Source organism: Lacerta agilis, chromosome 6 (assembly GCF_009819535.1).
Source record: "Lacerta agilis isolate rLacAgi1 chromosome 6, rLacAgi1.pri, whole genome shotgun sequence".
In the NCBI taxonomy this organism is placed as follows: Eukaryota; Metazoa; Chordata; class Lepidosauria; order Squamata; family Lacertidae; genus Lacerta; species Lacerta agilis.
In genome coordinates, this window is record NC_046317.1 from 36,303,562 (window position 1) to 36,321,944 (window position 18,383).

The window sequence follows — 18,383 nt, forward strand, 5'->3', positions numbered from 1 at the left end:
CAATAGGGAACAACAGCATGGGCAGAAGTCTTAGAAAAGGAATGATGTTGGCAGAGTGGAAGCAGCAAAACGTTGCATGGAAATTGGACCCAACTAATACTAAACTTTTTCATCACATATTTTATTATGCATCTGAAAAGCATGTTTGTCTTCTAAGCTACTGTTCTGCATTTGCAGTACCTCTTCTTGTTCAAGTAGGGTAACTCTGATTTCTTTGACTAACAGGGGAGCGTTTGGTGTCCACTGAACACTGTCAATTGGCACATGTGAATCACTCCGTTGTAACATCCTAGCTCCTGAACTGCCTTAGAGAAAAGCATTACTGCTAATGAACTTCAAAGCACATTGAATCAAAGGGATTGTGGAAGTTCTATTTCTTGAGCAAAAGAGAGCAGTAGTCCCAAAATACTATTGTAGCAATTGTTGCTTTGAATGACTTAAAGGAAGGAGCAGCGCTGAGAAGATGGAAATTATGAATGCTTTCGTAGCATTGACTATTTTTATTGTCCTTGAGAATCTTGAACCTTTAAGAGGAGCCAAACTTGTCCTGGTGAATAAAGAAATCCATGTTGAAAGAGGACGCACTGTGTACATAACTGAAAATGAACTACAGTTCAATATTTCTAAGGAGAGAGATTCTTGCAAGGTAGAGGTGGTTTTAAATGAGCCTGTGACACAAAGAGTTGGGAAACTTACACCTCAGGTAAGTATCATTAATCCAGTTTCTTATTGTCTTAATTTCTAATTAGATATGAAATGCAAGTCAGTTTGAATGGGACAGCCATGTTAGCTGAGCTGTTCTCGTGTTTATGGCTCCATTGTCTCAGTCGGAATCAAGTCATGGGGCTCACATCCTAAAAAATTGCCCCCTGAATATGAGCAAATTGTGAATGCCAATGTGTGGGCATGGAAAAACAGCTTGCACATGAGTGTTCTTACCCCTGTTCTCCTTGGGTTGGCTCAGAAATGAACAACATCCCCCCCCCCCGGACATCAGAAATAACTCATCACCAGTTCACAAGCCAATCCAACATTTGCAAATAACCTACACATTAACCCAATCTCCTCCTCTCATAACCTGCCTCTTCCTTTCAACACAACGTACCCATCTTGGACAGCAGAAGTGGTGCTCCAGGAACAGCAGAAGGTAACTCTATACCCTCCTTTCCCCCTCTTCTGCTCAGCATCTTGTTTATGACCTCAGGGGATGGGGAGCCCCAATTGCACTTGGGAAACCTATTACTCAAGAGTGATAGGGTTTTGTAGGGTTTGAAGAATTGAGAGGCTGGAGCAGGGGGACACTAAGAGTAAGGAGTTTGAGCGCTGCAGGAGGGTAAGTGAAGAATTCTCTGCCTTGGGTTTTCATTTGTGGTCCTGTACAGCTTGCCTCACTTTTGAATCGGGCTTTTACAAGCTTCATTCATTGGGCTTGAGCACTGGATTTTTGTTGGACAAGTCCATTTTGCTCATTATTTGTTTCTGTTTTTCCTGTTAGGTATTTGATTGCCATTTCTTACCCAATGAAGTGAAATACATCCACAATGGTTGTCCACTGCTAAATGAAGACCGTGTGATTTTGAGAGTATACAGGTTTTGCCTCGTTTTCCTTGAATGCAGTTCTGCATTTATAATTATTTTAGAAGGACACATGTATTTGTTAGCATTCCCGGCTCTGAAACAAAGGGGTACATATTGCCTTGCTATAGATAGCTCTTCCCACCCCCACCCCCCTCACCGGGCAAAAAGCAGCTTCAGGGGGCCATTCTAGTGAAATAATTGCATTAAAGCAAAGGGTTAAGGGCAGTCTCTTTTGTACTAGTTTTCTGCTTTAGATTGTAACCTCCAAAGCTGCATTCTGTCAAACAAACAAAAAGCACACCACTATTACAAAGGAATGAATCTTGGACTGTTTTTGTTGTTGTAAATTTTTGGCTGCAGTTCTATGTCATGTATCCATCTAAAGTATTTTCTTCTGCCATTTCAGGAGTGGCTGCTGAGCCTATAAATAATTCTGTCAAAGGGGCGGGGGAGTTATTCCCCTTAACAGTAATGGAGCTTTGCTTTTCCAGATTGGAATTTGGACCCCAACTTAATAAGGCAACCTACAAAGCCAGGCACCCCCAAACTCAGCCCTCGAGCTGTTTTGGGACTACAACTCCCACCATCCCTGGCCACTGGTCCTGTTAGCTAGGGATGATGGGAGTTGTAGTCCCAAAACAGCTGGAGGGAGGGCCAAGTTTGGGGGGTGTCTGTCCAAAGTACTTCAAGATCAAATCAGACTTGTTTCCAAAGTGCTGAACTGGGATCCAGACTGCAGCTTGTGTCCAATGCACACCCCTACTATCAATGGCTACTAGCTATGCTGGCTATGTGCTATCTCTAGTATCAGAGGCTGTTGTGCCTCTGGCCTGATCCAGCAGAGCTCTTTGTAATTCATTAACTGGTATTCTGTCGGAAAAATCAAAGTATATATTCTCTGTGCAGAACAATAAAAACAGCAGTCAAAGCTGATTCCTAGAATCAAGCAACCCTTAAAACTTTGTATATGGTGCCCCTAAAATGTTAGGAGGGAATGTTTTGTACTTGCAGTCTTCTCAATTTCCGTGCAAGGATTGTCACTGCTCACCAGGAAGTATTTGCCGTCTCCCTTTTACAGGTTTACAGAACTGGAGACCGCTGTAGAGATGTTTACTCTTCATATAGTGATAAGAAGCCCCAAACCGAGTCTTGTTCAGTTTGGACAAGCCTCTCTAGAAGTTCCAGAATTCTTTGGGATTTCTCAGCCAATTGACAGAAACATTTTGACCTTCAAGTACAGTGGTTTAGGTAAAGCCTGCACAGTAAGGCTCTTGTCGTCTGAATTACTGTTTCCTGCTGTTGGGCAAGTAGTTGTTGAGGACTCCAAAATACAGAAAAGTGAACATGTATCAACATACACTAAAGAAAAAAAAGGTGATTTTTAAATCTTATTTAACTCTTTCCTCCCAAGCTGTAAGCTCTTTCCTCAGAATTGCCTCCCTCTTTCTCACACTCAAAAATGTATTTCGTCTTGAAACAGCTTAGCGTTGGCTCAAACGGAAGGCTTATTTTAAGCATAATTTCAACATCTGAGAGGGGACAGGGTGGTAGGATGGGACTCTACAGGCACCCTGTTGGCATATGTGTGCTTGTAGTCACTGAACTGGCACCACATGGCCTGCTCTATAGATAGCAGATCTAGGGGGATCCCTGACCCCTCACCATTGTCCAGCATGCACGATCCAATCCTTTAGACCAACTGTCTAGTTAAAAGGGGACAGTAAGATGCTGGGAGTCGATATTGATTGGGTTCTCTTTCAGTTGGAAGGAGAATGAAGAATAATGCATACCCACTGTCCTGGTGGGAGTATATACCCATGAATTATGAGATGTGTTTCCAGTTTTGATCCAGATTAAAGCAAGGATGAAATAAATAAATAAATAAATAAATAAATAAATAAATAAATAGTGTTTTATTTTATTTTATTTAGAGATCTTCTGTTAACCCAGGTTCTGCTCAATATGCAAATACTGTACGTCATCACTACTGAGCTAGAAGTTAAGTCTTGTGGCACCTGAGGGCATCAGAATTGCCACTGGATTGACCATGGTCCTCTGAACATGCAGATCTGTGTCTTTAGTGTGCACCCCACAACCCCGTTTCAAAGATTGTGTAGCTTAAATTAGAAGGTTGTATAGCTTAAATTACAAGGTCATCCTAAGTCTTCATTCAATATTCAGAATATGTAAATTCCTGAAAGATTGCTTGTGTTATTAAATAAAAGAAAGATCATTTAGAAGGTTAGAAATAGTTTGTTCTAAAGTTGTGTGTCCCCCACCCACCCAGCTGGACAATCCAAACCGCCTTGTCCCAGCAATGGTGCCTGCCATTCAGGATTAAAAGAAATACAACTTCTAAAGATGAGCTGTGAAGACTTTCTGGAGATGAGACTTAGGTACCAACACCTCAGTCCCCCATCACCTGATAAGGATTATATATCCATACAAGTAGAAATCAGAGACAAAAAGAACAGATTTCAGCTACAGGTGAGGATAATGCAGCGAATCCAATTTTCCACACAACTTTCTGCTGTTTTTCCATACTCCCAACCTCCCTCCAAAAAACTCTAGGAAAAAATTACTTGCATGTTAATTTCCCTGGCTATGTATCAGATTCAGTACATGCTGATTGTGTGGCAAGATGAACCCAGGAGGAGGAGGAGGAACTAAATAGAGCATCTCTCTCTCAATGGAGCTGATGGAGTGGCTCTGCTTCCCATTCTGCCCCCCCCCCCAGCTGCACCTAAATGGAATGTAATATTACTATTACAATAGTATTTGGAAATTCAGTACAGTTCACGGATTCATTGCATTAGTCATGTATTCATCACGAAATTTGTACTGAGAAGTGGAAATTTCAAAGGATGTCTGTTTTTTTTCGGTTTGCATATTGTTAATTGGGTATTTTTGCCTTTTAATGCCAAGCTGAATTCAATTTCTCCCCAGTCCTACTTGGAGCACATTATTCCAGACAAATGACTAGCAGATACCACAAAATATGTCTTAGCACTTGCTCCAAATGTTCTAAAACAGACTCTATCGATCATTTCCTCCTCCTCTGAAAACCAGACTTTTGAATCTGATAACTAATAGTTGTTTCCAGTAGTTATCTTTTTTGTAATAATACCCAGTGAACCCAAATAAAGTTCCTTGAACTACATTTAAAAGCAATATATTAATGCCCCCCTTCTGCACTGACTGTGATGAGACTTTTGGCTTCCTTGTTTGTAGGCAGAAAATGTGTGGATTCCTGTAAGGATAAGAGGGGCAATTCCAAACAGACAACCTCAAGCTGCATTCATGTCCATGTTCATCTTGGAGATAGATGAGTTCATTCTTACTCCTCTCACGACAGTGACTTTGGATGCTGAAGATGAAGAAACCCCGAGGGAAAGATTGCTATTCAACATTACTAAACCTCCTCCTCAGGGATATGTTACCCACCTGGACGACCACTCCAAGGCCATTACATCTTTCACTTGGCAGGATTTGTATGATACAAAAGTTGCTTTCCAGCCATCTAATATCTCTCATTCTGAGAGACAGAACTATGAGGTGAGAGATGGGATATGGCTGCTCCCCTCCCCTGGTGCTCACAAGCTAGTCTATGCCTACAGCTCAACAGTCACAAAGGGACTGAATTAATCTTTTCTCTCTCGCTCGCTAGGTTGAGTTTCAAGCAATTGATAGCCTCTTCATGAACAGCTTCCCTATCATGGTCCATTTTTCAATTCGAAGTGCAGTAACAAATGCTCCTAGAGTTGCATGGAACACAGGTAAGGAAAATCCCCTTTAAGATTTTTTTTCACAGATGTGGTTTTGCAGTGGATTCACCTTCAGTGTGGTGTGATAACGCAGACACAGGATGGTACAAATAAATTTGATTTCAAAGAGAAAAGCATTCTGCAGTGTTAACTGGGCATAGTGTATTTATCATCCATATGAAATATGTGCTTTATATTTATAGTGGCCCCATCTGAACTATACATCTGAACTATACCACAAGTAATTCTGAGAACTTTAGTTCATTCAGGTTGCTGAGAGTTGTTAGGAGTTCCCTATTCCCTTCAAACAGCTACAGTTCCCACAGTGAAGAATCAATTCTCCTACCCAGCGAACTCTGGGAATCTTAGCTCTTGGGAGGGTGGGAATAGGGGTCTCCCAAGAAAATGTGAATTCTCAGGAATATTTGGGTGAAGCCATGGCTGTTTAAAGTGGTATGATACTGCTTGAATTGTGATGGGGCCAGTGACAGGATTACAGTAAACAATCCTATTATCCAAATATGACAAACCCATGTTACTATCAGTACTTCCAGATGGGTCTTTAGTGTGGAATTAGTGTTACTCATGCATGCATGTTTTTGCAGTGCCCACACAAAATGCCAGCCCATATTCCTCCTCCCAATTTAAGCTGGACTTACCTTTTCCAGGGAATATCTGACATGTAAAAAAGAGAACCCACAAACCTATTGGCAGTGATCCATTTGCAATATCTCAATGACCTGCTTGCAAATTAAACATCCCTGAATAGAATCCTGCCTCTTGCTCTTGTCTCACCATATTCTTTTAACTGTATCCCTAAGTATCAAACCAGTTAACTTTTCTGAATTTCCCCCACAATTGCATTGCTTTTTCACCAAGTGCAATTGGTGCCTTTAATGCCGAATTGCTCTATTCAGAGCCACATGACTTCATTGTGTTTGAAATACCTGCTTATATAGGGCTTGACTTGTTGGAAGGACAGTCTCGGCCAATTACCTGGGAGTCTCTTCAGATTGTAGATAATGATAACCTTGATGCTGTTCAGCTGCTTGTGGTGGAAGGCTTATATCATGGTTGGCTCACAATCAGAGGTATGTAGCTTCATGGTCTAAAATTTGTGGAATTTAAAATTGAAAGTTCCTATGTGTGTCTCCCCCCCCCTCAGTAATGAGAGTACAAAATGAAAATTAGAACTTTTCAACAAGACCTTTGCTTGAAGCAAAAGAGATGGTTTTATTGTAGTGGAAAGTGCATGCTTTTTTTGGATGTGGAGGAAAACATTATGAAGATACCACGATACTGCTAGAAACTGAGCTGAGCTTTAACTTGCCTAATTGGCAAGACAGGTGACAATATTTTCATCTGTAATAATGTTCAGTTATTGATCTATTTCCTTCATTTGTAAAGGCAGTCCATGGTTTCAATATTTTGCAGAAGCACATACCGGGAAATTTAGGTTTGTGCAATTAAAGTGCTTTGTTGTTCTAGCACAAAAAAACGCACTTTAAAAAGGGAACAGACTTTTTGAGATTAGGAAAGTGACAGGGAAATACATTGAAAAGTGTGGAATGAGTTAATGATTAATGCAAAGATGTACAGACATCCTGCAAACAAACCAGAACAAATGCTCAATAAAGACAAGATACAAACTAACCTCTGTGTAACCTTTGTGCAAGTAAGTCAGGGCTCCTACATGTAAGTAAATGTGACCTGGATTCAGTGAATTTGTCAAATCAAATTCCCCCACTACTTTTTCAACATGGGTATTACTATTATGTCAGCTAATATATCCATGCTACAAGCTGCATAAAGACAGCATAGTACCAGGCTCCCATTCACTGGAGAATACATGCATAGGCATCAAATTATATGTATCCAATCAATTAAATTGACTAGTCTGAAGGGAAAGAAACTACATCTAAACATAGGTAACTACAGCCATGCTGTTCCACTGTATTAAATAGATGCACGTTAACCAGTAGCGAGAAGAACTGCTGTTTTTCTTCTTTCATTTTGTGTAGGGAACAAAGGCTTCAGGTTTGCAGTTAAAGATCTCAGGGATGGAGTTGTCCGTTACCATCATGACGACAGTGATACAACCAAGGATGACATAGTCTTCAGAATTTTTGATGAAAAGCACAGTGCTAGACACAGATTTCCTATTAACATTCTTCCAAAAGATGACAGCCCACCGTTCCTAGTGAACAATCTTGTCTTTGAGTTGGAAGAAGGCAGCACAGTTCTTATTGAAAACCATATGCTTATGGCTACTGATTTTGATTCGAGTGATGATTATATCCTCTACAAAATATCCAAGCCACCTAATGCAGGAGAACTTATTAAGCAACACTTTCCAGATGGACCAGGTAGTGCTGGGGTCGGGAACCTCAGACCTGGGATCAAATGTTTCTCTTTTCAGCCCTTGAGCTCCTGACCCAGGCCATATCCTTGCCCAAGACCACACCCCTAACTGGTCTTGCTCTAGGCTCTCCTTGATTGCTTTTGGCTGAATATGCACTTGGACTGTAATAAGACCTTTTGCTTATATGGATGGAGGATGAGAATATGTGGGTAGGAATCTGTAGAAATCTGTCTTTTGATTGGCTAGAATACACCCTAATATATACAGGGAAGAGTCTCATCCATTGCTCTGCCTTGAAAGTTGTGGGTAAGGGAATGTGGCCCTCATTCTGAAAAAAGGTAGAGTAACTACCGGTATGTCTATTAAAATGAAGATGCCATTATTAATCAGAACAATAGCTGTTAACATATTATGCCAGATAGCTGGTTGTTGAACCAGTCATGCAATATTTCTGGGGTGAGATTAGAAGGTATGGAAGGAGACCCAGCTGAGGGCAAATCACATTGTTTATATTCAAAAGGTGAATTTTAAAGAACAGAACATGCCAGAAACATAGAAGAGCTGCTGATAATCAGTGTAGGCGGTCTTAGGGACGCAAGAGCCAATGATCTGGTTCCAGTATGACACCTTAATGTGAAGGAGAAAAATGAAATGCAGTATTTTCTGAAATCGGTTTTTGTGCTCTGTTGGATTTTCAAGGTATCCCTGTGTTTAGCTTCTACCAAAGAGATCTCTTCCACGGGCTTATTTACTATCATCATTTTGGAGGGGAAATTTTTGAAGACTCATTTGAGTTTAACTTAGCTGACAGCCAGGAACCTCCGAACCTCTCAGATCCTCAGGTAATTTGTTTTACAATTTCTTTTGAAAAACCAAGTTGCAACAGAGGAGAATCCCAGAGGAAAGATCTAAATATCTTGATTTGAGCTTATCTCCATGGATGTTTCTTCTAATTCTCATCTTGTTCCTTAACTTAGAAGAGAAGTCAGATCCCCACCCTGGGTCCGATAAAAAATATGGATGATCCTCTCATATTACACTGCATACATAACATACATAAAGTCTCAATATGAATATTTTTTATTTTATTTATTTAAGAAATTTATATACTGCCCTTTGTCAAGCAAAATAATGTAAATACATATACAAAAAATTAAGAAGCAGCGCTGTATAAGATCAGAACCCAAAAAACCTCCATCCCTAGCATTGGACAAAAGTTTAGGGTTCTATGACAAATGTGTGCATCCTTTCACTACAAGAAGCGGTCCAACCTGAAACATGCATGAACTTGGGATCTTTACACCTCTAGCAGGAATAATGGGTTTCTACCTTTTTAGATATTTGACATTTCTTCCATTCAGCTATTTCCCTACAGGAAAACAGAAGGAATTGTATTTTTCTCTCCTTGCCCTCTCCAAAAGCTCCAGAGCTCTGCAGGCAATGTGGCCAACAGCAAAAGCTCTGGTCCTGAAAAAAAAAATTAAACTAATTCCTATGCCCCACAAATAACCCAGAGATGCATTCTAAACAAAAGGACACATTCTACTCATGTAAAAACACGCTGATTCCCGGACCATCTGCGGGCCAGATTGAGAAGGCCAAATTGAGAAGCCCCAAGGCCTTAGTTTGCCTACCCCTGATCTATGTCATGCAGCAGTCTTCCTGGTACGCCTCAGCTTGTATATCTGACACTACCCTAGAAGAAGGTTTGAATAAAGACGTAGCCTCTTTACAGGGCCTTGTGTGTGTTAGGGTGCAAACACTGTGAAGCTTATGACACACAATGTGAAGCTTGCAGAGATGATTTCTATGAGAACCATCTTTTCTCAAAGAAATGTTATGATTCATACCCTTTCTTCTCTTTTTATATTACTAACTGCAGTAGCACTGTTGGCTTCCTGAATTATTAATCAAAACAATTTGGAACTGACACTAAAGACTAAAGGTTATTTGGTTATTCTTCACATTGGAAAGACCACAAAAACAAAACTATATGAGTACCTGATGTTTCACTTAGGCAATCTTTGTGATTTATATGGTGGTGCAAGATGTTCTCAAGCAGTAAATGCTATTTTTAAGGCGTGTATCCATGTTCTCCCAAGCCCTTTAATTACAATCTAAATGCTTCAGGTTTTTGCACTAAGCCCCCCTTGCTGGGTTTCATGCTGGTTTTGTTTTAATTATGTTTTGTGCTTTTTTCTGACTGAGCTTTCTGCTTTGTTTGTTTTACGGGTTTTTATTGCAAATTATATTTTCTGTTACATTGTCTACGCAAACATCCCAGGGAACTCGATTGAATGGGTGGTATGCAAGTGAAACAGATCAATAAACAGGGTTTTGCGGTTGTCTTATAGATTGTGATGATTCACATAATGCCAGTGAAAGACCATTTGCCAGAAGAAGTCCCTGGGACAATAAGGCACCTTGTGGTCAAAGAAACAGAGATAGCACACATCACAAAGGACCATCTCCATTTTACAGATGCTGAATCGCCAGACAGCCAACTTATGTATACAGTTACAAAACCATGTTTCTCTCCCGCTTCCCCTGGGTATGTAAGTCTCTATGCATCAACGAAGGAAGAAACTCTCAAAGGATGTACCTAAGTGAAAAGGCACTTGTGTGTACGTTAACAATATACAGGTGTTGATATCCTCAGGTGAACGCTAATTGTAAAACAAGTAGTTTCAGTCTCCATCAGGACGGATACCTATGCTGGGTAAATTTCACCTCTCCTTTCGCTTAACTAAGCCATTTTGTAGCAAAAGCTCACCCACTCCCAGGGTGTGGAAATAATTCTTCCGTGGAACTGCTCCTGCCTGCAGCCACTGTTGGGGGAACTCTTGAGTACTCTGCTCTGTAAAGGAAGAATGACAAATATAGTCAATTTCGCTTCTTTTCTTCTCTACCCCCCCCCCCCACACCCCAGGCCTCACCCCTAAATCATAGCAGAACTGATTTCAGAAGTGAATTGGGGGTGGGGGCAATATCAACTTTCCCCATCGGAAGCAGCGTCTCTCTGTGTGACATGCTAAATGTTGTTGTTTTTTTAAGGAAAGATTTATGAACTTCCCACTCCTTAACCTCTGGAGGCTAGTTCAAGGCAAGTGACACTGACAAAATATGTTGTCAATGTCACTTCAGTTTGGCCTGAAGCTGTAGCAAGACTCGCTATCCTTTGTACTTAGTGCAGGGCTAGCTTTTTAGGTAAGGTAATAGGAGAGGGTCCCCAGGAAATGGAAACTGTATTACACCAGGCTACACCTCCAAACCAACTGGGACAGGGGGACTACATTACACACTTGGAAAAGCTGGCTGAACTGAAATGATGATAGAAGCTTCAAAAATCACTACATACCCATTCCTCTTTTTTTTAAAAAAGAGGAGACCTGGAAGATAAAAAATGCAATGGTTTAGGAGAAACAAAATTTGGAATCTGAGGAATAAATGGGTGTCAAAGGGGTTCTGATACTAGAGAAAAAGCTTAGTGTGCAAATGTCCAAGGAGTCTTACAACATGAACTTCCATGAGATGTGAAGCCCACTTTATTAGTTACATGGTAGAATTTTAACACCGTCTGGCCCATATATTATATCTCCAGCAATTTATTTCAATTTGCTCTGTAAAAATACTTTCCCTCTATTATATTTAATATACTCACCCCAACTGTTGAGACTAATTCATACAAATGTGTAAATTGTCTTAGCCTAAAAGCTCATGTACCAATAAGTGTGTTTTAAGATGCTGTTGCAGTCTGTGTCAATTTTAGACATGTCTACCCTTTTAAATATATATTAAAATTTGTAATTCCCCCCTTCCCTCCTGTTCTATAGGGTGTATGATGCAGGAAAGCTAATTTTCACAGATAGCATGAAAAATGTTGTGAAAAATTCTTCTATTCCTCTCTTGACATCTTTCACACAGGTAAGTGGACCTAACAATACTGTAACTGTTGTATTGCAACAACAGAAAGATTGCTTCAAGTCCCTTGCGATCTGTCATTTTCAGAGACCTCAATGGTCACAGTTATACAGAGCATGCTTGACGAAGTGTCCTGGGTGCAATGATTCTTCAGAATTGTAATGAGGATCCAGACCTTCTAGGGAACTACAAATGCAGCTGTAGGTTACAGCAGCCCCTCCCCCCTGTTTAGGATAACTGTGAAAGGGCTGGGCCCAAGGCCAAACCAATGAGCTAAGTCCAACCTTCAGAGAGGTTTAGCCTAGAAGTTTCAGGTTGGACTCTGAGCTCATCATTTCCCAACTTTGCTTAGATCATTGATCATCACCACTACAGGGAAAATTAAAGAATTCTACTTCCCAAGCCTTAGAACATGGTAAGACTACTCACCTCACAGTGGGTCTGTGTAACTAAACCAGAAGGTGAGTATCTGGAGGTGGTGTTGGACTCCAAATGCTATCAGCCCCAGCCAACATCAGGGATGATGGAAGTTGTGGTCCGGAAATATGCTATGTTTTGATATGCTATGGAATGTAATTTACTGCTGCATTGTTTAACACACTGTAGATGCCATCTCTCAACTTATGCACTAAGGGAGTGATATATGATTAAAAGACAAAATGAATTGGGTGGTTGCAGTAGCTGCAAAGTGGAGAATTAAATTTATGAGACTTACGCAATGCAATCACTTCCATTTCCTACAACCAGCACGCCATAACGCATATGAAAGTGGCATACATGCCCCCATTGATGGAAATGGGCCCTGACCCATTGTTTGTACAGTTTGAATTCTCTGTCAGTGACCAGCAGGAAGGAGTGATGACTGGTCTCCTCTTTAACATCACAGTGATGCCTGTGGATGATGAAGCACCTGAGGTATTTATCAAGAATCTTAATTAACTGCTTGCCTGTGATGCCGTCTTAATGATTGTTAAGCTTGTAAAGCAGAGGTGGGGAACCTGTGACTCTCCTGAGGTTGTTATACTCCAATTGCCATCAGCCTTAGCCAGCAGGACTGATGGTCGGGGATAATGGGAGTTGTAGTCCTGGAACATATTGAGGAACACAGATTCCCCATCCATGGAGTCTAGAGCATCCAACATGCTGGGCTACCTAACAATTCATTAATACAAATTCAAATAAAACTGAGTATGTAAATAACAATTTTTTAAAAACTCATTTCATAGAACAACTAAAATGATGTTAAAAGAATAAACACTTGATGCTAAACAAGACGCTTCTCTGTTCTTGACCCTTCAAGATTATTTTGAGCTAAAACCCTGTTTGGATGGCAGATTTCAAATTTCCTAATGGTCATGGTATTCGAAACTTTGCACATCTGCTACAAGGGTACACTTAAACTATTTTTTAAAACAACAACAATGTTATTTCTGATAACTGTGAGGCCAAAGATTGCCATCCATGCAGAAGCCAATGTAATTCCAAGTTCAAATTGTTAAAAACAACAACAAACAATCATGCACAGATTGTGCAGAGTGTTTGTCCCACGCTCATTCCTTGGTCACCCTGCTCTCCTGGTACTATCACTGTATTATTTACTTTCCCTATTCACAAATATTTCATTTGGAAATACATAAACAGAGCAAGAGGCAGAGTTCATTGGGTTATGTGTTGTGATTTCTTCAGGCAGCTGTAGGAAGTGGAAAGATTTATAGTGTTGAATTATTTACTCTATTCCCCAAATAATACTTAAGGGTTCGTTCAAATGGAAAACGGTGTGTTCAACTTTCCTCCTTTTCCCCTCCCCATCCCCCCTGCTCCTTTTATATATATATATAAAACCACCACCACAACAAACCCTATAAAATGCTTTAAGTATCTCTGGAGCCATTCTGTGAGCTGGTTTTCTCAAAGTCATCCTTCTAACTGTGCCCTCTTCGGCTTCAGTCACAATAATTGCTCGTTATTGTAGGTTAGCTTATTTCCACAAATCCATAAGCTTCTAGACTTTAAAAACCACCACATGGGAAGAGAGCATTTCATAAGAAATAGAAAAGCTTCTTTGCTGGAGTTTTAGGACAGAACTTAAAGTAGTTTCAGTTCTGAATTCAAGATAACTGGATCTACGTATCTAGTGTCTCTGCTTATTTTCTTAATTCCTGGGAAGTAGCAATCTTTCCCATTTTTAAAGAGAAAGCACCTTTCCACACAGTCTCCCTTGTGCCTCACTGGGTAGCCCATGGCTTTCTTTTGCCTTCTGGTTGCCTCAGTATCTGTTAGGAGACAATAATATAAGGACTGAAAGATACCAAATCTTCTGTAACGAGTAAAACAAACCAGGAAAGTGTTTTTTCCTTCTGAGTTGGGCAGCTCTGTATTTTAAATTATCAGTATATGAGATTGCTCTGTAAGAACAGCATTCTGTGAGCAGCATGACGAAAACAAGTGCATCTTAAATGGGTTTCTCCTACCTGCTGTTTGATTAATGACTCAAGGTCAGACATATTATGGCTCACCTGCCAGTGTTAAATGCCTTTCCTAAAAGGATTGTCCTCCTGAGAGGGCTAGCATCCTTTTTAGCACAGGTTTTCCAGCTACATGCTGAAGGTAATGGTTAACTTGCCAGCTGGCTTTTGGGAAATGCTGTAAAGTTCCAAGAAATGGACTCGCTGCTTTGTTGGACACAAACTATAAGCCAGCTCGAAGAATACTTGTTATGCAGTTACTCAATCCTTCCTAAGTTTTCTAGAAGCCTGGGAGGTGGGTTTGGGGTAAGGTAAGGATTATGGAGGGGAGAGAAATTCACATTGGTTCATTTTCACTTCCTAAGGCAGTACATAAACCCAAACACAGCTATCTTTTGAAATGCACACATTTCTGAATTTTGCAATCCAGTTCTTCAACTGAAAAATGTGTAGAAAATGTGTAGAAAGTGCCCTTTAAAATACACATCAGTTAATATAACATGCAAAAATGTATTATATTAGGAAAATTGCCTGCAATGTGTGTATATTAGGCAAAAGAGCATACAAGTCTCGCTGTCCACTCACAATGCATTCTTAAGAAATCATTTGTCAGGCAAGTGTTCACATAACGAATCAACACTTTCTATTGATTCCTATGGGAGAATTTATAATGCATTTCCAAACATGGAATTTTGACCCCAAACGATGATAAAACAAGGGGAAACCCAGTAAAACACTCTGAAACCATGCAAAAGGCAAAAGGGGAGGGGGAAATGCTATATTTGTCCAATCTTTCTGCCTCCCACCATGGTTTCTGGCAAATTGGCTGCTATGGACAAGTAACACTGAAACAAGTAAGGCTTCTTTAAGACTGCTTCTTTACAGTACTACATGCAGGTCTGGCTGAATCTGTGATGTGTATAGCAAGGTTTGAGTACTACTTCCTCATGTCTGGATAAATGAATTTCCATATAACAAGCATTTGGATAGTGGGAACTGTGTGTATATTATGAGAAATGCACTCTAAAATGTTGACTTTTTGAGGACTTAAAAAAAATGCAAACTCATTCAGAAGTACAGTGAAATGAGCTTACAGTTGGAAAAATGGAAACAAACCAAAATCGACAGTGCCATCTATCCCTAGTAAGGTTAAATTCAGGAAGAAATCAGTAATCTTGAATTCTTCACCATGAATCCCAGCTAAAGGCAGTTTTTGGGTGGCTCCATTTACCATTTCCCCAGCCTTTACATTGCTATGCATAACTCAGCCTTTTGGGAAGGTTCATTAGTGGAACGTAGGGTTTCATGTGTAAGAGCTGAAGTCCAGAATCCAGCATGATTAGAAAAGAATTCATAATATAATGGCTAGAAACAACCCAGAAGTCCTTCTCACCAGGTTAGATGGTCCAATAGTCCGACTTAAAATTACAAACTCCAGATTCTTGTTATTCTATAGCTGTATGGTGATTTTATCTCATGTATATTGGCATTCTGTGTCTTGAAGTACTTGAGTGCATTTTGTGAGCTTGTGACTGTTTTAGATTTTCACCAATCATCTGAAAATAGAGGAAGGTACTAGCGCATTCATCACTGGAGAACATCTAATGGTAACAGACGTGGACACTAAGAACAGTGATATCCAAATTGAATTGAAGAAATTGCCTTTGCATGGACACGTTGAGCTACATGGACTTGTTATGTCAGAAGGGGATAAATTTACCCTTTGGGATTTACACTCTTCCAAAGTTCGGTAATTTTAATCTTTTTATGTGTTGTATATAATGGCTCAAGCCAGTAACATAAGCCACTCTTCTCTTAGCTGTTGTTTTTTTAAGGATTACAAAAGAGATGGGAAAATTCTGGTCCATGGGCCAAATTAGGCCCACCAGGCCTCCCCATTTGACCTACAAGGCCATTTTGGACAAGCCACACACACCAACCTACACGTGATGTCATCTGTGAGGCAGGTAAGGGTGGAGCTTCAGAGGAACAATTGGGAGATTAAAGTGAGCTCTCGATGGCTCCTTTGCTGAAATCTTTGTTAAATGAAGGAAAATCTCCATTTTAGCAGCAATTTCAATGGAAACCTCTTCTCCCTCCCAGTGCTGCTCCTTGAAGCTCTGAAGTTTAAAGTGCAGGGGAGCTTTCAAACAGCCCTACATTGCTTACAAAAAAGGCTTTCGAACAGTGCAGTGCTACTCTTTCACATTCTGTCAGTCGGGGCTTCGAAGCACAGCATCACCTGACATTGTGGTGATGTCAGGTGATTGGCAGGTGGGTGGCGGTGCTCACCTGTGAAATTTGACCCAGCATGGGTGAGGAGAGAAGGATCTAGCCCAGAGCTGGTCCACTAATGAAGGGGGGTGAAGCAGCTGCCTTGGGTGGTGGAAGCCCATGAGCCTGCACCTCCTTGGGGACCCCACCCACCTCAGCTCCGGCAGAGAAGGAGCACCAGCACTGGTACCAATTTCCAGTGAGATCTCAATGGAATCTGCTGCCATCCTTGCCACATTGTGCCACCACAGCGCAACCTAGGTAATGGATGCTTCAGCAGGGGCAGGGCTGGGTAGCATTTCCTGTTTCGCCTCAAGCAACAAAATGGGACGTGCTGCCCCTGATCTAGCCCACCGGTCAGAAAAGGAATGCAGCATTTTGGTTTTAGAACTTAGCTTAAATGTAGAGGGTTTTTAAAGGAAAGCTTACCTGTCACGACTGATCTTCCCACTGGGGAAGGAATCTCAGGGCTGCCCAGAATATAGTTTGAATGCTGCCTGGTCCTCTGGTCCTCTGTACTCAAATCAAAGAAGGGAAGGCCCTGTAACTTTGTGGCAGAACATCTGCTTTGCATGCCGGAAGTCTAAAATTCAATCCCCAAAATCTCCAGATAAAGCTAGAAGTGTCTGCAATCCTGGAAAGCCCCTGTCAGCCAGAACATACCAGGTGTAAGAAACCTTTTTCTAGAAAAGGTTTTCTTTTCTAGGCCCATTCCCTTCTGGGCAACCTCTGGGGTGAGGTGGTGATGGTCATATGCCAGGGGGGTGGGCAGATGCAAAACTTAATAGAGTAATGTGTGTCAACTCTGTGCAGTAGGTTGGCTTCTGCACACGCTTGTGATCTGAGTTCAAGGGCAAATGCCAGCCAGGTAAAAACATTGAATGAGGGTGCAAAAGCAGAGCTGGTGGGGGATGTGGCCTGGGGGTGGGATATCTGTGGGGGGTGGTCTGGGGAGAAATTCACACCCCTGTTGTAGACAATGGACCAATTGTCTGGCTCAGTATAGAGCAGATTCCCATGTCCCAAATCTTTCCTGTTATCTGGGTTTGTTTATACATGATCCCATGTAGATCACATGTCAGAGTAAGCCAACAGCTGTTCCTTATCTCTGACTTCTCTCCATAAAAAAAATGTATTGTGGTCATTGCCATATTCCCATATCGCCAGCTGATGTAACTCATTTAGCATCACTGAATCCTGCTAGAGCTGAGCAGATTCTCTCAAGTGGAGATGTGGCCAAGACCCAAGTGTGTCAAGGCTATGAGCTGTAAATATGGAAGTTGATGGCCCTTGTTCTTTCACAGCTTGCTTGTTCCAGACTCTAATGAATGCATGCCCAACTCCTCTGTAATTGTGTTTAAAAGGTATCAGCACGACAGTTCGGAAACCCTTGAAGACAGAATAATATTTTCAGCAGCAGATGGATTTAACACTGCAGATGGAACACTGAGAGTACAGGTAATGACCAACTCAGCAATAAACTTTACCAACGTATAATTAGAAGGTATTAATCACATACTGGCTTATTCAGCTTCACCAAGTAGGTTTTTAACTTTCAATAATCTTCCCTTTAGATTCGCACCAAGTTCTCTATTTAGGTTTTATGCCTGGATTAAATAGGTTCATGATGCCTCTAGATTACCAAGTCAAGGCCAATTTAGTTGTGGTTGCAGTAGACCTACGTATTTAAAGCCTGAATTGTTGCCGGTTATATAAAGGGGGGGGGAGAGAAAGGAGAGGACATGGAATGACTGAAGTTGCATTGCAATGGGGAGTCATGAGCTGAACGCTTCTCTAATGCATGCTACCCCCACTCCCACCCTCACCCTATGATGAATCCCAAATGTTTGGGGTTTTTGTCTCGGTGGGGCTCCATATCATGCACAATGCGGATGGATTTTCTTGAAATTGGCATCCATACTTTCAGACATGAGTACACTTATGTGCATAGGGAGGCAATTTTAATATAATTTGGGTCAATTATTTGTGGAATTCTGGTCCCTAGAGACAGTTCCAGGG

At 41.0% G+C, this 18,383-nt stretch overlaps 1 protein-coding gene across 1 annotated transcript in view; it reads left to right on the top strand.

Annotated features, from left to right (window-relative positions):
- The first annotated feature begins 226 nt into the window (after positions 1 to 226).
- The window catches only part of LOC117048296 (FRAS1-related extracellular matrix protein 1-like), a 98,528-nt gene continuing 80,371 nt past the window's right edge, over positions 227 to 18,383 (top strand). The window contains exons 1-14 of the mRNA XM_033151959.1: positions 227 to 703; positions 1,496 to 1,590; positions 2,657 to 2,952; positions 3,866 to 4,065; positions 4,810 to 5,133; positions 5,246 to 5,354; positions 6,302 to 6,433; positions 7,364 to 7,708; positions 8,404 to 8,546; positions 10,059 to 10,255; positions 11,538 to 11,628; positions 12,373 to 12,540; positions 15,632 to 15,840; positions 17,729 to 17,822. Coding sequence (XP_033007850.1) covers positions 464 to 703; positions 1,496 to 1,590; positions 2,657 to 2,952; positions 3,866 to 4,065; positions 4,810 to 5,133; positions 5,246 to 5,354; positions 6,302 to 6,433; positions 7,364 to 7,708; positions 8,404 to 8,546; positions 10,059 to 10,255; positions 11,538 to 11,628; positions 12,373 to 12,540; positions 15,632 to 15,840; positions 17,729 to 17,822 — 2,643 coding nt within the window. The 5' untranslated portion in view covers positions 227 to 463. The remainder of the gene's footprint in view (positions 704 to 1,495; positions 1,591 to 2,656; positions 2,953 to 3,865; positions 4,066 to 4,809; positions 5,134 to 5,245; positions 5,355 to 6,301; positions 6,434 to 7,363; positions 7,709 to 8,403; positions 8,547 to 10,058; positions 10,256 to 11,537; positions 11,629 to 12,372; positions 12,541 to 15,631; positions 15,841 to 17,728; positions 17,823 to 18,383) is intronic.